Here is a 24,541-nt window from a genome sequence, read left to right as displayed (position 1 = left end):
AATTCAATATTAGTTGGATCATAGTTATATCCAGATGCTACATTTGTGCTGTTGGGCAAAGTATATAATTTTCCATTAAACTTTCACTTACCTTACTTTCCTTATCTATAAAATTATACTAGTAATAGTAGCCCCTGACTTTTGTTTTTGGTGGGAGGGGTAAGGGTAAAATGCAATAATCTTTCTAAAATCACAGTTTCTGGCCCATGGTAAGAGTTTAGTAAATTATTTTACTGAAAGTGGGATATATGTTTTGGCTTAGAATGGAGATGCAGTCAGAGATTTTCTCATAGATATAAACTATATTGCAAGTAAATCATTACAGTGCAAAACAAATTTTCTGCATGTTTTCCATTTTAAACTGTGCTTTATTGAATAGTAATAAATTATTTACCAAGTATAGAGCAATTCCTCCTCCTATTAAAAAGCCACAATAGACATCAACTGGGTGGTTCTTATACTGAGTTATCCGTGTTAGCCCACAGATGATTCCACAGATGATAAAGGTGAAGACCAAGAGAGGTTTCAGAAGCTTAGAGGAATCCGTTAGCGTGGAATTGAAGTACATCTTTAAAATGAAAAGAACTGGGTTAAGTATGTAAGAAAGGTCATTTTACTATTCAATTATAATCAAATAAAAAGGTAAACTCAAAAGTCTGATACACGTGACATCAATTTTACTGTTCCATTCCCCCTGCTATGGCTATATTCTATACCTGAAAAAAAGGAAATACATGACAAAATTCATCAAATAAATAACAGATCTCTCATATAATTACACAAAAGTCTGGAAAAAAATTGAAGCCGCAGAATTATCCAGTTAACTGGTTACTCTCCATGTTATTTGTCACATAATTTCAATCCATTTTTTTCACATAAGATCTAGTGGACTATTAATCAGATATGGTGACAATTCATTGTATAGCATTTATCAACACTGACTTAGAACTCACTGTTACAAAAAAACTGAAACAAAAATGTGTGGTGTGTGTGTGTATGTGTGTGTGTGTGTGTGTGTGTGTGTGTGTGTGTGTGTGTGTGTGTATTTAACACAATTCTTTCAATTTATAACATTCATGTAGTTTACAATATCCTCCCATGAAGTATACTATTACATTAAAGAGGTATGAGGCTAAATAAACATTATGACTGTGTCAAAAAATTATCTTACTCTTTATAGTAGTATCCAGTTTCTATTTCTGATGCCATTGTATTGAAGGACTGCTGTACTAAAGTTTACTGTTCTGCTATTACACAGCTATATAATCTAATTAGTCATTGGAGACAACACTCATTTCTCTGATTTTCTCTAGGACGCAGTTTGACAAAAAAGACCCAGTTACTTACCGAAATGTACACAGCTGCAAAGGCAGCAAGGGTCGCATGTTGTGAAGGGAATGATTTTCTGCCAAAGGAAAAGAGTCAAATTATGCCTTCTGTTTCTGAAATACTGCTAACAATCATCTCAAGAACACTGGGTGGTTACAGTGTTCAACTTAAAAGCCTCAAGATAATAAGCAATAACTTTAATTTCTGTTTAGTTTTCTGGAGAAAGATCTGAGTGATAAAATAAACACTGCTAATCACCATTACTATTAAAGTAAAGTAGTGATGCACTTTCCAATGTAAAGTGTTAGCTTTGTTAGGAATCACTTCTTTATACCATTGGAATGATGGTTGAAAGTAGAAATGGAATGGAAAGCATTATAATTGTTTATTGGTATTATAATTATGTCAGCTTAAAGGTTTATAAAACCTAAGATTTTAAACTTTTTCTATGCTCTTAAATATATGGTTTCATTTACATACAAATTTAAAAGACAAAATTATTTTCTCACAGCGGCAGGTCTAGATGTGTTTTTTTACACTCTAGAGAGCATCGAAAAAGTCTAATTTTAACAAAATGTTTCTCTATCTATCCCACTTTAAAATAATCATTATCTCCAAAATCACAGAGTATATTATTTAGTGAAATAAGAAGCAAGGTGGGAGAGGTAGAACAGAGGATAGTGAGAGAGACACTGTAAAGGACAGACAGATGGAGAATAGAGATTTCTTTTAATGGATAAAAAATGGAAAAAATAAAATGCCGTTTTATTAATGTCCTCCTAATTATTTGGTACTCAATAAAAAGGACTACCATTCAACACAGACAAGAAAATGTAAAAGAATTGAGAAAGAATAGAGAGCATAGGTCTTAAATGTAGGTTCAAAATTATTGAATTGAATGGATCGTAAGAATGTGAATACATATAATTACATAATATAAGTCTCTGATTCTTCAAGTGTACTTAACTTATTTTTGACTCAATCTTTGGGAACTCAGTGAGTGAAAAATACAATTCTTATATCTTTTTTTGTTGCCCTTCATCCTTCTGTAATTTATTTCTTTTGGACTTCTCTTTCCATATAAGTTTTTTTTTTTTTTTACTTTATTGATTGAAAACAATTTAATGTCTTGGTAGTTTCTTGGGTTTTTCAGTTTTTATTTTCTGAAATGCAAGGTCAGAAGCTGTACAGATTTTCTGAGTTTACTCAAAGAAGACATATGCAATCCTAGATGCTATTTCTTTTAAAATACTACCAAAAGGAAAATTCATATGATTTCTTTTTTTTAATAAAATATATAATGAAGCTGGAAATATCATAGATATTTTAGCCTTCCACTTAAGTCACTACATGACACATACTGACTCTAAGCCATGACTGACTATAAATATCTAAAATAAACCAATTGTGATAACCTAAAACCATAAGTAGTACAGGGTAAATCACAGAACATGATTGGGGTTTGGTGATATGAAGATGAGTGGCATGAATGTGAGGCTGAAATTTGGAGACAGACAGAAGGATTCAGAATGAACCACTAGTGGGTTTCTATGGTATTATCCCTAAAGAGATCACTGAATTGAAGAGAAAAATAAAACCAAAATCATTATGATTGAAAATGTATGCCTGCGATGATACTCCAAGCTATTAATGAACAATGAAAACACTGACATGGAAATTTTCATGATCTCTGTTTCTAACCTGCCGCTGTTGATAACTGTAAGATCAGATCCTGAGCAAATATCTTCTACAATGTAGGAATTCTCTTTGCAAGACACATTCAGAGAGGTATAGTTTGGCTTGCACACAGTCAGAAAGTATGGTGCCTGGTAGCCTGTGGACAGCTGGATGATATCTGTGATGAGAGCTGTAGAGCAGAGTCCAAACACATGAACACCTATAAGCAAAAGGAAAGAAACTGTTACCAAGCTAGTGCTTAATGCTGATGTGCCATCATCAGCCATGCTTATTACACATTAACATGACAATCTTCACATCTGTTGTGATCATCTTCTCTGAGTTCATTTCAGGAAGATAGTAAAGAAAATGCCTAAACTTTCAAACAGATACTGAAATCCAAAATAAGGGCAATGAGTATTTCCAAAGTAGTCATTTGAGGTATTTTTGTCAGTTGGGTTCAATTGGGCCAGTTCTTAATATCATGAACCATAGATTACTTGACAGACACTTGGAAAATGTTAAGGTGACAACTGTGTGATTTGAGAAGAATTAAATACGGGGAATGAAGCAAAATTCAAAATCGTTGTAAATTGCTTAGCACGTTTGAGCTTCCAGGGCTCTCTCTCCCCAGTAGTCCCTATCTGCAGCCACAGTTGCCAAAAATGTTCATCATACCAGGAATTCTAATTAAAACAGAGGAAAGGGCAGGCCAACCTTGTCATGGAAACAATAATCATACAAGTACAGAGCTGTAGGGAGGCTTCCTTCATGTTTGGAATTCGGAGATGATATTCTTAAATATCCTGGTTGAAATTCTATCTTTCTTTTATCTCCTGGGCCCAGTATGAAACCATAAACTCACAAACCCTGATGCAGGCTTGGACACTCGAACTCCATTCCTGCTTCAAGTCCCTTGCCTGGCTTTATCCTTGGGAATCTAGCTCTGCTCACTACACATGATCTGAACTCACCTTCTCCCTCTACGTTGTCTAGACCCCCTGGAGTCACTCTGACTTGATAGCCTGGATTCTGATCTATGATTTGCTCATAGAAATCACTGTGACAGGCACCTGGGTAACTCCTCAGTGGATTCCTCTAGACCAAGATGGTTGGCCTGTATGTTACCTCTTTTTGCATTTTCCTTCTCGGCTTATTGTCACCTAAAAACCACTCTCCCAATTATTTCTCCACCCACTCACCCGGATTCATGACACTGGACTTTTATTTATACATTCTAATTCCTAGCAGCATGCAAGATCTTGGAGAGGAGTATGGATAAGTGAGGAAACCCACTCATTTTTACCTTTGGAGAATGAGAATCTCTAGGCCCCCCAGGGGGTGGGCGTTGCTGACTCTGGGGCACGCTTCTCTAGGAAAGGATGTCCCATCCTCACCATCATGAGGCTTTTTAGGGAGGTTATGTGCCCCTTTGCCACAGCATTTTGTTACAGTAGGAAAACTTTTCCTGAGATCAGCTATATGTCCTGAAGTTTTACTTCTTTGTCTTAGTTCATGACCCTGGTAAGGGGATTATTCTTGCTGTACAGTCCTTGTGTGGCAAAGATGTGCCTTTCATAGTGGGGCAGAGTCTAGGGCATGATTTAGACCAGATGTTTTCCTCTAGCGGGAGAGGTGATTGTATTTAATTATCTACTAGGTATTAAATGAAGCTACCTGTTCCTTTCAGCTGAGACATTAAAGGTAGAAATAACTTTTTACTGATTTACGGGGAATCAATTAAAGCTTTTACATTGGGGTGATGTACTTTGGCTTGACTTTTCAACTCAGTTAAAAAAAAAAAGGTCTGTGACTCAAACAATATTAAGATAGTCACATGCTATTCAGAAGAGATGAAGGCTTAGATCTGGCTTGATTCTGATGCAGGCCCACTGATTTCCTGTAGGTCTCAAATAATAGGAGGTAAAGTTAGACGATATAACCAAGGAAAAAATAGCCTTGATGCCGTACTCTATGGTGACATTTTCATGGGCAGTAACTTCTCGATGAAAACACTCCAGGACAATTGAAACGGAATCACTGATGTGGCTAAAGTAGTTTCCGAAGGGTTATCCATTCATACTGGCCTGCTGACATTTATTCTCCATTTGAAAAAATGAACACAGATCCAGGAACTATTTTAAAGTAAATTCGTGCTTCTACCAGAGCTAAGACAAAAATATACTGAAATGCATGGCATGTTGGCTCTCAAACAGGTTATAACTGTAAATAACACATTTTAGATACAAAACTCAAATTTGGGTGTTTTAATGGGATTTTTTTTAATAATGTAAAATTCATCATGTATTTGACATTATACATCTAAATTATAGATTTAAGGACTTAATATCTGTCATTAAATATAACATTTCTATTTGGAAAACATTTCCTTTCTTTGTGGTTTCCCACACCCACCAACGAATCTGACGGCTCTTCTAAGGAAAGAGTTGAAGTTGCAGCCTCCGGCATTAATATTGGGCTCCAGGCCAATTCCATTCCTTCTTTTGGACAGGCAACAGTAGAGAATTCCTTCCCCTACCATAATCTGCAAGGACAAGAGGGTGTTCAAATTGGATTTAACGGGTACAAATGAAGTATAAGTTATCTCTTAACATGCCATATTTTCAATAAAGTCAAGATGTATTTTTCGTAAGACCTTTAGAGATGTGAGCAATGTCTCCTGAGTATTTGAGGAAGCAGTGAGAAGTAAGCAATCAGGGCACTGTAAAGAGCACTGCTGGATCTTCTGTGCTCCTACATACTGGTCAAGGGTGTGACAGCATCCTGGCATTTTAACGTGGTTGCAGCACCCAGACTGTGACCCTGTGCCCAGCAATACCCAGTGACACCTAACTGATTAATCACATAGTGACTGATTCTGCTCTAACTCTTAGAATCTTGACATTTCATTCTTGAAACCATGAAGACAAGGTGCCTGAGGGGAGAATCAAATAAGTACCAGAGTTAGAATCAGGAACATTTTATTAGCATATTGTTTCAATAAAATAATTTGGGATTGAGCAGAAGGACCAACCCATGAAAAGCAAGCATGAGGGAAGAAAGGTGCTTCCTAAAGCAGAGCTGTCCAGTAAACTTTTCTGTGATGATGGACATATTTTCTGCATTGTCCGATATGGTAGACCACTACTGAGCACTTGAAACAGCACTACTGACTACTGAGCACTTGAAATTTAGCTACTGCAATTGAGGAGCTGAATTTTTAATTTCATTTCATTGTACTTAGTTAATTATTTAAAATGTAAATCAATTAGATTTAAAATGAAATAACCACATGTGTCTAGTAACTATCTTATTGGAGAATGTAGATTATAAGAGAATCTAGGTAAGCAGGAACTTCTGGGTGAAAACCCTCCAGGGCAATTGAAATGGAATTGATGTGGCTAATTTCTGAAGAGTTATCCACTCATACTGAGTAATATGTCTTAGGTATGAAATATTTAGAAAATGTGTTTACAGTGAACAGAGGACCATACTTAAGATAAGGAACAGGGCACTTGCTGTAGGATTCTAGGACATAGGCCATCAGTGAAGAAACTCAATATATTTAGGCATCATTTCCTTCAGGAACTTTTCCCTGAAATTCTTTACTATACCCTAAATTGAATTATGTCCCCTTCCATGTGGCTCCCTTTGTATCTTGTCCTTCCCTCTAGCATAGCTTGATTAGTGCACTTTGATTATTCATTTGATTATTTCTCACTTGACTATGACCCTCTGAGGGAAGACCATTTATTTCTTTTTTACCTTTTATCCTCACTATCTAGCAAACTGCCTGGCATTGTGGGATTTGCTTTTGTTACCTTCGCTGTGGGATTCTCATTGGCTAATTACCTTGGGCATTTGGGCTGGTAGCTATTCTGTATAAGAAAAGCAAGATTTGAGATTATGAGTTTTATTTATGCAAAAAATCTTAAATATTTGGGGTTACTGTGCCAAAGAGATTACTGTGAAATTAGAGTTGATATGGGTAAAAATGTGGAACTGAGAAAAGTAGGGAATGGCAGTCCCTTAGGTATGTGATCATGTCATTTTAAAGATTATCACCATGATTATTAGCTGAAACACATTTTCCAAGGGAAACTTCCCAGTTCTCAATACCAACTTAACACTTATTTTATAAAGTACTTAAAATTATCTTTTTTTAAACTAATGACTGTAAGTCTATGACCTTATGCTTCAAATGTTCAATCTGCTATATTTAGTACCATAGGCAATATGGTATGTGTACAATTATAAAGAACCTTTATTTGTATAAAAATAATTTTCCTAATGAAACTACCAGTCACCATACATGTGTGAAAATCTTGTGGCATACATGATAAACTCCTTTATGAACAATCAAATAGAAATAATCAAGAGGAATTTTTTTCAAATCATTGAATACTAAATTAATTATTTATACGTCTTGAAAAATATCATACTACATTATCACCTTGTTAGACATAGAAACACAACAGGTTATTCTGCACAGAAAGACGTGACATGACCCACCATGCATGTAGAATATTATCATGGTTATCTCAAATTCATCGTTTCAAAAAAATTAACCACTCATTTCTGAAATGTGTTCTGAAATGCATTGAGATTGATTTCATCTTCACTTCTTCAATAATAATTCTGTGAATAATTTTGTTTCTTTCTTTGTAATCATACATGTAAATAGTGATTCACATCTTATCCATGAATGCTAAATTATAGAAGAATTTATTTGTTCAGTGCCATTACGGAAATGTTTCTTATACAACACCACAGTTATTATCTCAAGGGATCTTGAGACTTCAGGAGTTTTAATTTAGTCGTTTAATATGCTCAGAACTCATATGTCAGGAGAGCGCTTTCATACTCTTTGGCTTGATTATGGATAGAGGTTTCTTGTCAGTATTTTGACTTCACCCAACTTTGCCTCTCTCTATGGAGCACATTAATTTTCTCCTCACACTACTATTCATTTAACCTTGACCTACATGTCACTGTATGAATTTTCAAAATGATTTAATTTGCAGTTATTTTTTTTAATCTTTTGTCTGTGCCATGTGGCATGTGGGATCCTAGTTCCCCGACCAGGGATTGAACCAGCACCCCTTGCATTGGAAGCGCCGAGTCCCAACCACTGGACCGCCAGGGAAGTACCTTAATTTGCTTTAAAGATAGAATTATCTTCAGGGAAAGGGGAGCTGCTTCCTGATGTATTTCCAAATGCTCCTGCTTGTTTCCCAGTTCTGAATGGCACACTGTTGTGATGCAATTTAGTTTCAGGGATTAGGTGTTGACAAGAAAATTATTTGTTGATCTTGTCATTTGTAAATATAAAACAGTCTATGAGAAGCATCTTCTCACAATATTCTGTTTATGCTGTATACAAGCCTGAAAAGAAACAATACCATTTTTTTTTGCATGTCAAATATCATGGACAGATTTTTGGAAGAGATTCTGAAGTGACTCAGCTTCAGGGGAGATGTAGAGAGGAAATATATTGCTTATTATTACATGGATACTGCCCTTGGAATAGCCACCTAAAGGAGATTGTATAGTCTCCTAAAGCTTAGGTTACCTTCTAGAAACTATAATCAAATTTCAATACAATTCTTCTATAAAATTAGATATACTTATCCTTTAATCATATGCAATAAAATTTTACTTCCAGGGAAGAGAACATATACATTTTTTCTATTCATGTAGACTTCATGAAGATTTATGATAAGCCTAGATATTCTGTGCTATTTTCCCTGAGAAACAATCTCCAAAGGACTAAACAAAATGCTTGTTTCATTAGCACTTAAAAGTAAATGAAAAGTTAATATTAAGGGTGAAATTTTCCAATTTAAGGACTATTTCAGAGAAATAAGAATATGTATTTCACAGAGACGCAAGGAATTTTTCAGTTTCTTGTACAACATCACGAAGACAAGGTATTTTTAAAACACCCTTCAAAGCATAAAAAAAGAAACTGAGAAACAAACATTAAATGATATGTAAATGCCTGTATAAAAAATCAGTTGATCTCCCTTTTGTTCATATAAACGTCCTTTTAAAGAATATTACCCATGTGTGGTCTTTTGTTTTGCTTTGTCTTCTCTTCATGTGAATGGGTGAAAATAGGAAGTGCCTCTGCTCACCCAAATGAGCTCTGAAAGCCATTTCCAAAGGAAGAATTCAGCCTGCCTCTCTGCTTCCCCCACCACTCCATTTTGGAACAGATTAATACTCTGCCATAAAGATAAAAAGAAAGTGGCATCCTTGAAAGCCAGGGATTAGAGTCTGTTATTTCCACTTTCAGGAAGAGGGGGGAAAGGAGTTGGAGCAGAAACGTATGTAGTAAGATTAGAGACAGAATTATGGTTCTAGAACAGAATGACTACAGACACAATAGGACCAGTGTTTCAGGGAAAGGCCTTAAAAACAGAGGAAAATGAAATTAGAAAGAAATTTAGAAAATATATATGTTTAGAGAGAAAGGTGTGGAAGACAGTATCTGATGCCCATAAAGTCAGGATTTGTTTTACCATCAAGTTGTTTACTCAAAATCCATGAAGTCAGTGTGGACGAAAAGAATGACTGACATCCTGGAATATCCTGAATGATATGGGGAAAATTAGGGATGCTGTGCTGTAAATATTTCCCTAGTTTGCTTCCTGTGCCATTAAGAGCCATTGCAGCAGCTATGGAGGCCCTGTAGAGACCCAGGAATTCAGGCAGTCTTTGTGGAAGGAGTTGGCATTCGTTTCTTTCACTTCTCAAGGCTCAAGAAAGAAAGCGTTGACCCAGAATCCCCCAGAAAGCATCCTTAATTGCATACTGAGAATTTATTCCTGGAAATGAGGGAGTCAGAGAAGAAGGAACACAATGATGAGGCCAAGGTCATTGTCTCCAGGACATGTAACAGTGTCAGCAAAAGGATCAATGTGAGATCAACGATGCTGGCAGGGAGAGCCACAGTTAGACTTGCTTTCCTAGCCACTTAGTAAAACACCCTAGGGAAGAAAGACTTCTGGGTATATAAAAAGCAAATTATTTAAATGATTAAATATCAGCATAGTCTTTTCAGCAGAATCATGAGCATTTGTACAGTATCTTATGTATTTTATTTCAAATACTATATCAATTACAATAAATTTCTGTATTACATTCCAACTAGGAGAAATGCTTTCTGGTCTACTAGATTTAAAGCATATATTCTTTCTGCTCTTGTCAAATGACTGGATGATGTAGACTTCTTATAAGTCATTTAGAGGAATGACCAGCAAATGCTGTTATTCTGAGCAATAATGCACTTTAAATATGTTTTTATTAGTCTGAGTCTCAGCTACTTCCAAGTACATCGTTAATAGTTCCAATCACCTCAGAGTTATTGAAGCTCAAATAACTCATTTATTTACAAAGTATTTTGAGATCTTTTAAGTATGATAAAGTTCTAGGGAAAATTAAGTTCCAGTTTTATCTTCTGAGAATATTTTATATAATTTATTTATAGTGTAGATAGCATGTTATGATTATTTAATATAGGGAAATTTTTTAAAATAAATTTATTTATTTATTTTTGGCTGCGTTAGATCTTCATTGCTGCTCGCGAGCTTTCTCTAGTTGCTGCGAGCGGGGGCTACTCTTCTCTGTGGTGTGCCGGCTTCTCATTGCGGTGGCTTCTCCATAGCTATATAAAAGTATAGGTCTATGCAGAGACTTTTCTAAAACTGCTGCTGTACTGAACCAGAATAAGCTCTTCATTTAATAACCACTTCCTCTGTCATTCATAAGCATGATAAAAGTAAAGTAAGATTTCCTACTGTTAGAAATAAATATTAACGCTGAAACATGTTTCTTGTCCTTTAGGTAGAGTCTGGGGGTATAAGAGATGGTGTAAAAACTAGGCCAGTGTTATTTATTAATGAATTTATTGAAAAGTGTGTTATTCACAATAACACAAAAACTAAAAACAATTATGTTTCTAATTCAATTTCAGTAGGTTAGGGCATTTCTTTATGTCATATATTTTAAAATGCAAGTGCTTGTTCTGAATCTAAAGTATTTTATTTTGTGCGGGGGGCAGGGGGCAGGAATGTGAGTTGTGCCCTCTTCACTGTACAGTTGTGGATGCCCAGTGCTCAGAATCAATAAAAAGTGCTAACCTGGTAAAAAGTGAGAGCAACATGCACTTTTGAGAAGAAAGTCTGTTTGCTATAGAATTGTTTCTTCCCCACAGTTTCCCAGACTTCAGATATGACATGAACACATGAAAAATACGTTAATGAGGAAACATATCAGAATTTTTTTGGTTTACTTTTAACCCATTTATTACATAAATGTGGTCATTCTTCGTCTTCTGGGGCTGACAAACACAATTTGGGGGCAATTCTTACCGTAATTGCAGGTCCGGCGAAAGCCAAGCTAAGCAGCATGAGGAATGGAATTGCCTCTTGTGTGGGTTCAATGTATGGCATGCTAAGACTCCGGTCATAGCAGCTGAATCCAGAGTGCACAGGTTTGAAGACATCTGTGAGTTCCAGGAAATACAGGCTAACCACCGATGATGCCAATATAGGCAACTGAGAATGAAGGACATAGGAGATCAATTTATTCTTATACACACGTCATACATAGAATCAGTACATCTTAAAATAAGAAACATGTATTTCTCCCTTTCACCGCTCCTCTCTGATCTCAGAATTAAAATCATTCATACTTACTATTGCTTCTGCCTTCAAAATAAAGCTCCAATTCATCCACCTCTGTCACCAGCCTGCTCTGAACCCATGTCATGCCTCCCCTTTGCTCTTGGATCACCTCCTAAATGCTGTTCCATTTTCACGCTCACCCTCCCCTCCCCATCTATCCATTTTCTACCCAGCATTCCAAATATTCTGAAAATGTTTTAGGTCATAACACTCCCCATTTTAACTACTCCAGTGGTTCCCATTCTACTTGAATAAAATCCAAATGTCACACCATGGAATGCAAGTTTCTGCATGATCTGGCTCTTGCTTCAGTTTCTTACATCTTTTTAAACCATATTTATACTATTCCCCAGCTCCCTACCCACTACAATCCAATGGGACTTCACTTTTGTTTTAATTGAGAAATAATTGACATCTATCAACCTAAAACATTATATTAGTTTCAGGTGTACAACATAATGATTCAATATTTGTATATATTGCAAAATGATCACCACAATTAGTTTAGTCAACATCCATCACTACACATAGTTACAATATTTTTTCTTATGATGAATACTTTTAAGATCACTCTCTTAGCAACTTTCAAATATAAATACAGTATTATTACCTATAGTCCCCATACTGTACATTAATCATCCCCAGGACTGATATGTCTTATAACTGAACGTCTGTAACTTTTGACCCCTTTAACCGATTTTCCCCACTGCCCATTCCCCACCTCTGGCAACCACCAATCTTTTCTCTGTAGCTATGAATTCGGTTTTTTATTGCTGTTGTTTTAGATTCCACATATAAATGAGATCATCCAGTATTTATCTTTCTCTGGCTGCCTTATTTCACTTAGCATAATGCTCTAAAAGTCCATCCATGTTGTCCTAAATGGCAATATTTCCTTCTTTTTGAGGGCTGGATAATATTCCATTGTATATATGTACCATAATTTCCTTACCTATTCATCCATTGATGGACATTTAGGTTGCATCCATGTCTTGGCTACTGTAAACAATACTATAGAGAACATAGTGGGGGCATATATCTTTTCCAGTTGGTGTTTTAGTTTTCTTCAGATAAATACCCAGAAGTGGAATTGCTGGATCATATGGTAGTCCTATTTTTAATATTTTTAGGAACCTTCATACTGTTTTCCATAATGGTTGCAGCAATTGACATTCCCAAACAGTGCACAGTGGTTCTCTTTTCACCACATCCTTGTCAACACTTGTTATTTCTTGTCTTTTTGACAATAGCCCTTCTAACAGGTGTGAGGTGATATCTCATTGTGGTTTTAATTTACATTTCTTCATAGTTACTGACGTTGAGCATCTTTTCATATACCTATTGGCCATCCATATGTGTTCTTTTGAAAATTGTCTATTAAGAGCCTCTGCCCATTTTATAATCAAGTTGCTTGTTTTTTTGTTGTTTGTTTTTTTTGTGTGTGTTTTGGTTGTTTTGCTATTAAGTTGTATGAGTTCCTTATAAATACTTTGGACATTAACCCCTTATAAGGTATATGATTTATAGTATTTTGTCCCATTTGGTAGGCTAACTTTTCATTTTTTGATGGTTTCCTTTGCTGTGCAGAAGCTTTTTAGTTTGATATAGTCCTATGGTCTTCACTCTTTTTCTGTAACAGTCAAATTCATTTCTACCTAGGGGTTTTTGCATTTGCTGTTTCTTCTTCCTTTTGTGCTCTTCCCCAGCTCTATGTCTGACTGGCCTCTCCTCATCCTTTAATGATGACTTCCTGTACCATCCAAGGTAGTCATTGATCCATCTTTCCCTCTAAACCCTTATCATCTTGCTTGATTTCTTCATAACTGAAATTGCCTTGTCAATTGAATACTTCACTTATTTATTTTTCTTCTCCCCCCGTCTCTCACTGAAATACATGCTCCATGAAATAAGAGTCTGCCAGTGTTATTTATTGTTGGGTCCCCAAGGCATAGCATTGTTCCTGGCGCATGGTAGGCATGCAATACATCATTTAACAATTTAATGAAGCAATAATACTTGTTGATAAATGACTAACTGAATAAACAAGTAAATATTAATTCATTACCATAGCTAGACAAGATTTACCAGATTTAGCTAATGAAAATATAGGTCACTCAGTAAGATTAGAATTTCAGGTAAGTAATAAATCATTTTTAGTGTTAGTGTGCTCCATGCAATATTTGGGAGATACTTACGCTAAAAAATTATTTGTTGTTTATCTGAAATTCTAATTTCACTGGACATCCTCTAGTTTGTCTGCTAAACCTAAACTAGGCACAATTTACTTTTTAGACTTTGTTTTATGGATTCAGTTATTCATTCCTTCAACCTACAATGTGCCAGGTACTATGTGGGTCCTTACTATAATATGGCAAACAAGACACGGGCTTGGTCATCAAGGATCATAAACTTAGTGAGACACCTGCTCTCGGCTAGAGAAAAAATACTGCAAATATATTGTTGATGCTAGTCCTTTCAGAATCTGAAGATGCAGATTTCTGTAACACCAAAAAAATTATCTAGTTTAAGGCTTTGTTGCTTGTGGAGGATACAATATTTATTCAACAAAACAGAGCAAATTTTGTTAAAAATATTATTGACCATCCATGATTTCTGTTCATTTGGTTTAAAAAATAAACAAATTTACAAGGCAGCGTTATGTCTTCTATTCCCAAGAGGATTTTTTGAGGTGAGAATTAGGTTTATTGGAAAAATTAATAATGTATGAAGATTAATCTGGCACTTTGTTTTTCAGACGGATGCTTTCCAATAAAGAGAGCAAAAAGCATGTCAAAACACTTACATTTTTCTTATTAGAATCCATTATCATTTGACCACTCTGAATATCTGGTCATTCCTCCTCACCACTTCCCTCTCCTGTAAGGAATAGTAGCTTCCAGTCTTGACCAATAAATCAATACTTCATGGTTCATGTGAACAATTCATATTTTCCATTTAAATCCACTTAAATATATTTTAGTTTTAATTTAAGAAATACTTGAAATAGCACTTAATGTGCCAGACAATTTTCTCTTTTAGAAATTTTAATTAATTTTATTCATTGATATTAACCCATTTAACTAAAAACTTTCTATTACGACGTAAGTGCTACTATTAACCACACTTTGCAGGTAGATAAAGCCAGTCTCCTCTAGCAAGTGGCAGAGGTTGGATTTTGAAGCCACGAATTGTAACCTCTACTTAACCACTACTCTATGCTTCCTTTCCAAAAACGGGAGTAGAGTTTTAGGGTAATGAAATACAACTAGCATCAAAGAATGGGGGTACAGTGTAGCCTACAGTTCTGTTTAATGAAGAGTTTCTATTTGTGAATCTGTAGTTAAAAATATGTATCACTTAGCATAAACTTTATCTTGAAAATATGGTTTCAATAAGTTTAAATTAAATTTCTCTCCTTTAATTTGAATGTTAAATATTTAACCAGATTTGATGATCTACATTCTTTCCTCGATGCCATTAGTTCATATTTTAGGTCTTCTACATAAGACATCACCCAGATAACAACTGATTACCTCATTTTTAAATGTTCATGCCCTAGTAAAGTGAGTTTGATGTCTTCTATAGAAAGGTGAACAAAACTTTATCAATTTGGTAAATGTAAAAATTAAGTAAATCTTCCCTATTAAGGGCATTCTTCACCATTGAATTTTGTCAATTAATTCAGAATCTGCTCAAATGTGCCAGTGAAGATATTACATAGCCATGGAATTAATGTGCTATTCCGTGTGTGTGTGTGTGTGTGTGTGTGTGTGTGTGTAAGTGGGAAGAGACACTCAGAATTTTACATACTGTAGTGAATCCAGTGGGGCCATATGGTTTCCAAGTCACCTAGGAGGTTCTTTGAAAATAAGCTCTTCTGTTCACTACCAGTGCGACCTTGGAAATGGTTTTCTTAAACCTGTTTTCTTATCTATGAAACAGGTACATTGCTAGTACCCATCATCACAGGCAGTTTAAAGGATTAAATGAAGTATTACAAGTCATATTCAACAATACCTGGAGTGAAGACTAGTTTGTAAATGTTAGTTTTATTGTTGCTGTTATAACTATTAACAATAATATACTCATCAAATGTCACCTTTTTCACTTGCCATACTTGGTGATCCTTTTTGAGAGTAATTTCCTCTTTCTTAATTCCCCAGTACTTCTTTTTATGAAATTTCTATACACTGTTCTTTATTATAGTTATCTGGTATAGATTAGTTATAGCTTTTGCTTCTCAAACGAAAATGTCCTTAAGATAGAGACCTAAGCTTACTCGTTTTAATATGTAAACTAGTAATATACGTCATAGTGTCTTTCAAATATATATGCATACATATAATAAATTAATATATGAAAGAAAATATGTCCTTCATTAATATTATGTATTTCAGTCCTTTCAGACATCAGCCTTCTTGAAACTGCCAATTTCTCCAGTTTTTTATCCATGTATTTTTCTATCCATATATTAATATTTTTTATAGTTCTATTGAAACATGTTTCAAGGCCTTCTTCTGTCTTCAAAATAAGAATCATATTTTTCTTCCCTTTTGATATTTGTTTCTCTGACTTTTTAAAAAAAGTATCTTTTATTCTTTGTCTTTTACATCAATTTTGGTTTTTAAGAAAGAGGGATTTGAACAAAATGTTTTTAATATTTGAGGAAAAAGTAATTTTAGACATTGTTTTCCTATACTGTATTTTACTACTGGTCAGTGTGATGGATTAAATGACAACGTTTGCTTCGAACATCCTTGTCTTTCAAAGGTATCTTTTATCTTTTGAGGTACTCCACGACAACCTTCTTTTGAATGTAAGAAATTTAACAGACGGTGTGTGCTAGCTTTGGCATAGATATAGAATTGATATATATGTAATAAAATCATCTTTTGATTGCATTTAAAATGAGATTTAAAAAGAGATTTTAAAAGCTCTATATAATCAGGCATTAGGAATTTTATTCTCTAGTTATGTTGTAGCCAAGAAAAAAGTGTGAACAATGCTACTTTTATGCAGCAATACAGAGAAGGGAAATTATCTGAAGATTAGGAAAACAGTTTTCAAAAAGAAAAGATTTATTCTTATGATTGTCTTCTGCTAAGGAACTTGTGAGTAAAAATAATAGAGCAATTTTTAAAGAGAAAAGTATAACAGTTTTAGAAAACAGGGCAAATGAAATGTGTTTCAAAAGACGGCATTTGCTAGATAATATTGATTTTTCTGATGCCAGTTTGAAAAAGACAAATATAAGGTATATGTCAATGTTAGTGAAACATTTTATGGACTCTATCATGACATTTTATCTAAGTCATATAGCTTACTTGCTTTTAGCATCTTGATAATAACAAACTTTTACTTCTCATTCAGGTAGTTCACTTGCTCTTAGCCTATAGACATGTCAATTCCATTCTTTTCCTTTTTCATAACCATGGTAAATTCAGAGTGCTCTGAGATACTCATAAACTGGTAGGATCATAGTCACAGAGGGTCAATTACCATATATGATATTTATGGTTCATTTACTTATTCAATCAACAAATATATATTGAAACCTACTAGTTCTAGGAGTTGTTCTACATCCTGGGAATACAGCTATGATAAAACTCCAAGTCCTTATTCTGATGAAGATTTCATTCTTGCTGAAGAAGACAGATAAAAAATTAAAAATTATAATACGAGAAAGAACATATATTATAAAGATGATAAAACAGGGGGCTGTGGTAATTGAGTGCCTGGATTGCTATTTTAGATCAATGAAGGCTTACTTAATAGGAATCATTTAAAGAAACACTTGAGTGGGCAAGAATGAACTAACCATATAAAAACCAGGTAAGAGGCATAGTCAAAAGGGAACAGTGATCGGGCTTCCCTGGTGGTGCAGTGGTTGAGAATCTGCCTGCCAATGCAGGGGACACGGGTTCGAGCCCTGGTCGGGGAAGATCCCACATGCCGCGGAGCACCTGGGCCCGTGAGCCACAACTACTGAGCCTGCGCGTCTGGAGCTTGTGCTCCACAACAAGAGAGGCTGCAACAGTGAGAGGCCCACGCACCGCGATGAAGAGTGGCCCCCGCTCGCCGCAACTAGAGAAAGCCCTCGCACAGAAACGAAGACCCAACACAGCCAAAAGTAAATAAATAAATAAAAAATTTAAAGTGACATGTCATTTGAAAATAAAAAAAGGGAGCAGTGATATAAGATGAAGTTAGAGAGATGGATTTGGGACCAGACTTTGCAGAGAATTGAAGGCCATGGCAGAGAATTGAAGGCCATGGCAGAATTAGTGTTTCATTCATTCAAAGTACGTTTGGAAGTAACTCTGGAGAGTTGAAGCAGAGGTGCAGTAAGACTTGAAATATATTTTACAAAGATCACTCTGGCAGTTGGGTTGAGAATGATTGTGATGGGTCAAAGATCGAAGCAGGGTAAAAATTAGAACGTTCTTCAAAACCCAACAAATACTTATCTAGTGCCTGGTATGTGCTAGGCACTGCCCTAAGGGTGAAGAATATAAAGGTAAACAAGATAGAGAAAACTCCCTGCACTCGTGGAGTTCACCTGCTAGTGGATGCTTGGCACTTGCAGTAATCCAGGCAAGAGATGATGGCAGGTTTTACTAGGATGTAGAGAAATTTCCAGATTCTGGATATAACCTTAGAGAGAAAAAGACCAGACTTCTTGATGAGTTGGATATTGAAGAAAAACCAGTAAGGGTTGATTTCAGGGATTTGGGGCTTGAGCATTTGGGCTGGGGGTGTTATTTACTGGGATGGGGAAGGCCGGGAGAAGCTTAAGTAGGAGGAATCTAAGGTTTTGTTTTGGAAATAGGAAAACTGAGATGCCTTTCAGTTATCAAAATGTCAAAAAGAGAGTAAGACGCCGATCTTGGGCTAAAGAGAGTCCAAGGCTGCAGGTTGATACATGATGACTTAAATAACATCATTGATGTATGATGATTTAAATAATATCATCTTTACTTTTGAAGAACAACACTTGCACAGGAACTTCAAAGTTAAATTAACTTGGTTTTGATATGACTACTGTCACAAGAACCAAAGAATATAATTGTGTGTCTTCATACTACTCATATGCAAGAGATAACCTAAGAGAAAAAGAATGTTTTTTATATTAATAACAAATTTTAAATGGGAGACTTGGAATAAATTCTGGTAAGTGTCCCCAAGTCATATAAAATGTGAACTTTAAAACATAAATACATTATATTCAAATGAAATTAAAACAGGAAGAAATATTAACAGATCAAAGTAATTTTATTAAAGCTTGTGGCTGATAAGCATGTTGTCATAGGTCAACACACACAGTGATGATAGAATTTTCCATTTCCTACAGTACAATCTTTAATGACATTCCTTAGCATTTGTGCCTTGTAGCTAATACAGATAAATGTTTCCTTTAAACATTGACAATAATAATAACTAATAATATAGTATAGGGCTTTGTGGTTTATAAAACTACTTCACCATAATTGTAGCACATTTAGGTTAACTATATAGATTATAAAAAGCACACTAACACTTGTAGGGTCATTAAGAGTAGGTCAGAATGAGTCTATTACATTATTCAAGGTCTAAAAATCTAGTTTTCACAAATAGAATGGACGTGGCTTATATGACATGCATAGATACCAATTAAAACAGGGCAGTGTAATTGAGGAAAATCAATGCTGGCCTCAGAACCAGCAAAACCCAGTTTCTTCCCTCATTTATTCCACTAGCTTCTGGGATTTGGAGCAAGTCACTTAACCTTCCTGGGTCTTACTTGTCATCAGTGAAATAAGGGGCTTTTTACATTGCCATTTAGTTCTAGAATTCTCCGTGTGCTGTCATGAAGTAAAAAAACATTCCTCACATTTCTTTGACAGTCTCACTACCATATATAATGTACTAGATTTTTTACCACTATTCTCTCTACAATTTGTTTCATCTTCCACAATGCTTCCAGGCTAGTTTTTCTAGAATTCACATCTAATCACGCCTTTAATAATGCCCCACTAATTACAAAATAAAGTACAGATTTCCTAGAATGACCTTTTGCATTATGCACGATCTTTTGTATTATAGCCTCAATCTGCCTTTCTTGTTTAATTTTGCTCTTTACCTACTCTCCACTCTTTCAACCCATGAACACCTATGTTCCCATTACACTGATGTTCCAAACAGACATGTTCTAGTCTCTGCTTTACATTACATTTTCACATTTGTTTCCCATAAAAACTGTCCTCATAAAAGGTAAGATCACATAATTTTTTCTCCCTGAAACCTTCCCCATGCTCTCCATTCAGAACCGAAGATTCTGCCTCATGGACTCCATATATATCTTTATTGTAAGACCTGTTAGTCTGCCTTGAATTGTAGTTATCTGTATATTACCAGCCCTTCCCTTAACATCTGATACTGCAAAGTGAGGCCTTTGTAATTCGCACAGTGCTTTGAAAATTTTGGGTGTCCAGAAAATATTTGCTGAATTTAATTGAAAGAAATCAGGACATTACTATTAAATAAACAGAAAACATGGACAATTTCTTAATAATACATAGAAAGTGTTGAGGACTTAGGTGCCAGAGACAGTGCTAAGTTATATAATAGATTGCTGCATTCAATCTACACCTTATAAACCGTCTATTGGTATCGTAATTTACACATGGGAAAACTGAGACAGAGATAGGTCACATAAATTGGCCAGTGAGTTGGTGAGTGGGAGCATCCAGATTCCTACCCAGGTGCCTAAGTCCAGGAAACATGCTCTAAACTGCTTTGCTCACGGGTCTCAAAACGGTTTCCCTCTCGACATTGCCACAATGGTTGCAATGCCCAAATGGGAAGAGGGCTTGCAGAGGGTGTGCGTGGTTCGAAAAAAGTCTCCCTTGCTCTTAACTCTTAAATACTCTTATTAAACAGTTTCTCCGAGGACTTCCTATCACTCAAACGTGAAAATTGCTTCTTTTGTGCAAATCTAATATCTACCCTTTCTAGAGGTCGTTTCACTTTGTTACTGAAAGAATTTATTGAACACCTCCTCTTACATAAAAAGAAAAGAACATATACTGACTTTTAATTTAGACATTTCCCCATAAATTATCTAATTTAATACTCACAACCTACCTGGGAATTTTAAGATACATTTTAACAAGAAGACCCTGCTCCAGATAAGGTAAACAGCATGTCTGGCTTACAGCAATTGGAACTTGATCTGTTAAATTCCTGGAAGCTTGAATCCCACTACACCCTGCTGCCACTTTGGTACATTTCACCATTGCCATCTGGCACTAGTCTGGTGCTTTTCAGGAAAAAGCAGCCCCAGGCTTCAGTGGAAATGCCAATTTAAAGGACAGAAGTGAGAGATAGCCATGTGTACAAGGGGTTTGATGGCACTAAGAGCGAAGGGGTGGCAGGCACTTTCAAATCATGTTCTTAATTTTATGGTGTTCCAAGGTCTTGAATGTTCTTTCCTGTGCAGTTTTCTCCAATGTTATTTTAATTTTTTGGTAATATCTCAAGAAACTTTAATTATATCTTGGATGTGGTCTGCTTTCATCTTCACTTCTGTTTTCCCTAGTGAATGACTTCTAATATAAAATATCAGGAATTGGGCACATTTCAAGCTCCAGATGCTTTCCTGTCCTGTTTCCTTTGGATCACTCTCTAACTGCACAGAGATGGCCCGATGAATGCCTCTGTCATAGCAACTGTCATATGGAATGACAGTTGCTCCTTCACCTTTCTCTCTTATTCAATTAAAAGACCCTTGGGAACAGGGAAATTGTCTCTTTCACTTCTCTATCCCCAGGGCCTTATACTAGGCAGGACCTGACATACTGGGTACCCTCAATGTACCAAATTAATGCATGTATGGATGATGATTTGAACAGAACTGTTTACACAGTTCTCATAGTGTAGTTAACATGATGAAAGAAAAATCCCCAAGTTAAAAGATCCTTGTTTACTTCCACCATAGAATATGCTCCTACTGTGAATTTCTAGAATTCTAATAATTTTCGTTAACATTAAAGAACACAAAAAGCTCAAATTGAGTCCTCCAAATAGCAATGGTAATTAATAGGGAAGAGAGAACAGATCTAACATATATGTTAGGTTTAATGGGAAAAATGTGTTCTATGTCCAAATATAAATTACATCTTTACAGCTCTAAAAAGACTAATTACAATCACTCAATGATCTAACAGTAAAGTTTAAAATAGTGGTATGTGGCTGTTTTATTACCTGAATATTGATCTAGCATTAGGCTTGGAGTAGTAAGCTCTGCCGTCACCAGCTTTAACCTCAGGTCCTGATTTGTATAATTAGACACAAGTACTATATGTATTGCCTTGGAAAGCATTTTGTTCTTTACACCTAGAGACTAAGACCTGAGGTTGGGGACTTATATTTCAATTCTTAAAAGTAATTGCTTTGAAATCTTTCCTTACAGCTGTAATTTCTTTACCCTTAGAACATATACCTGTCTTTTAAAAACATGGGTATGAATCACAATTTAATTCTACTAATATTTGCCAGGTACCATTTAAAGTTCATACTTTTACATTTCTGAACTCATCCAATCTCCACAATACCCCTTTGATAAAGGTACTATTATTATCCCCATCTTACAGAAGAAGCAACTGGAACATGGAAAAATTACATGGTTTGTGAAAGATCATACAGTTTATTAGCTAGATTATAAACTCAAGAAATCTAGCACCTGTTTTCACGTTTGTAGTCATTATACCTACTACCTCTTGCTAAAAATTTTTAACACTGACCTTACCTTCCCAAAGACATTGAGAAATAGCAGAAAATAATATAATGTACATTTTCTTTATATACTGTGAATGTCACCCGACAACTTTCACTATTTTCACTATTAGTGGGATTACTTTATTTATATAGAAAAAGCAAATATATTTTGACCTGAACAGTCTTATAAAAGAATACATAGTACCTTTGGGGTCCAACATATATTTCTTAATACCAAACAAAATAGGAGTTAAGGAAAAAAAATATATTGTCATTGTAATAATGTCAGAGAAATGAAATTAACCAAAAATTCTGTATTTGAGATATGGAATAAGAGAAACAAATTTATGATTTTGAGATCTAATGTGATAATCTTATATGCACATAAATTAGTGAATTAAAGACATCAATATTTTTAAATTACTTTTTTTGAGTTGTTTACTAAATTCAGGTATCAAGTTTATCCTTAAACCATTTTATTTAAGCACTGTAAAAGTTTATATTTTCTCTTATATAATAATTAATTTATCTAACAAACATTTATTGAGTGTGTACTATGTGCCTGATAATATTTCATTTGATCCATAAATTATCCAGAGAAGGATTTCTAATCTATTTTCAGAGATGAGAATTTAACAATGTATCATGAATCACTCTCTTTTTCCAAGCTTGTCTCCTACATACTTAGATCATACTTAAATGTACATTATGAGCCCACCTTCAAGATTAATGGTTTTCCAAGGCTGCTTAAGACCTTATTTACTTGAATGTATCTGTGAAAGGGATTGATGAATATAAGAGATATTGAAGAGAGGCTTAATGTGGGACATTAAGAACTTTTATTTTCCAACATGTTAAAGCTGTGATTAAATTAAGTATAATTGTACTATGTTTCATTGTGAGATGCATCAAAAAGTCATGAACAAATATATAAAACAAATACAATATAGTATGGGATACAACTATATCTGACAAAGAAGCACATTTTATTACTAAAAAAAATGTTATCGTTTGTTCCACATAGCCACAAAAAAATTGTCTTTGCTGGCATGTATACGTTATGTAACTAAGATAATTTTCTATGAAAATTAAAACTATAAGTCCTTTGTTTAAACGATGCCTCTCTTTGAAGAGGCATCTCAAAATCATTTGAATGATGTCTCAAATCTCAACTAATCCATAGGTATGCTCTAGATCATAAAATGAGCATAAGTATTATTAAGAAATGAGGCTCACAGACCTCGGAAATTGATTTAACCTTCATCGCCACTTATTTTATAGATAAAAATGTCTCCACTGGCTAAGAAAAGTTAAGGAAAAATTTATAACTATCAGGATTGTTTTACTCCATCCATTTAGGCAAACTTTATTGAAATCCTACTATAGATTAGGAAGTATGCCAGTAATGATTCCATATTATTTCCACTAATTTAACGAAAAGGTACATAATAAGAAATAAATAAATATTTATTCAATGACTAAATGAATTTTCATGGAAGTACAAACCGAATACACCCTGGCATTTTACTTTGGCACCCCTTTTTGGAGTGTATTTAATATAAGATTCTTCTCTTTTAGACTCTCCATGAAGGCCCAGTTTCTGAAGCATGATTAGAACTTTATTAAATGGCGATTTAACCGCTAAGGCAATCCTACAGCACAGGCTTTGGTGAGGACATTAAGTTGTAGACAACATATCCACACATATTTCCATGATTCTCACTCCCCAACAACAGTCCACTAAATGTACTGATACCTTGTTTTCCTTTTCCTGAACACACATTGATTTTAAATACCTGTATTTCCCCTTCTCTTTAATTTATACCTCAATGGTCTAATGTCAGTTTTAGAAGAATGTACAGAAGCCATCTTATGATAGCAAATAAGAAAGCAGTTATCCTCCTTTATGTTGATTAACGTAAATGTTTTGTGATTAAAAACAACCAAACAGTGATGGACCTAAGAGGCAATTGATTCAGTGCCTAATTACTGACAGGAAAAACAACTCAACATTAATTGTGTCAAAATTAGCATTTCTGTCCTTGGCTTTCACATTCCAAAATCCACTCCACTGTGAGGAAATGACTCCA

General features: G+C 35.0%; 1 protein-coding gene across 2 annotated transcripts in view; it reads right to left on the bottom strand.

Annotated features, from left to right (window-relative positions):
- Positions 1–24,541, bottom strand: part of PLPPR4 (phospholipid phosphatase related 4) — a 34,928-nt gene that overhangs the window by 5,048 nt on the left and 5,339 nt on the right. Inside the window, exons 2-6 of one of the 2 annotated variants that reach the window (XM_079928002.1) lie at positions 11,382–11,567; positions 5,422–5,551; positions 3,031–3,226; positions 1,348–1,405; positions 395–568 (exon numbers count right to left, since the gene is read on the bottom strand). In XM_079928002.1, the coding sequence (XP_079784128.1) occupies positions 395–568; positions 1,348–1,405; positions 3,031–3,226; positions 5,422–5,551; positions 11,382–11,567 (744 nt within the window). The remainder of the gene's footprint in view (positions 1–394; positions 569–1,347; positions 1,406–3,030; positions 3,227–5,421; positions 5,552–11,381; positions 11,568–24,541) is intronic. The other variant, XM_079928001.1, reaches the window with a different exon arrangement.

The sequence above is a fragment of the Stenella coeruleoalba genome, assembly GCF_951394435.1.
Source record: "Stenella coeruleoalba genome assembly, chromosome: 1".
In the NCBI taxonomy this organism is placed as follows: domain Eukaryota; kingdom Metazoa; phylum Chordata; class Mammalia; order Artiodactyla; family Delphinidae; genus Stenella; species Stenella coeruleoalba.
This window is presented reverse-complemented; position numbering and strand designations above follow the sequence as displayed.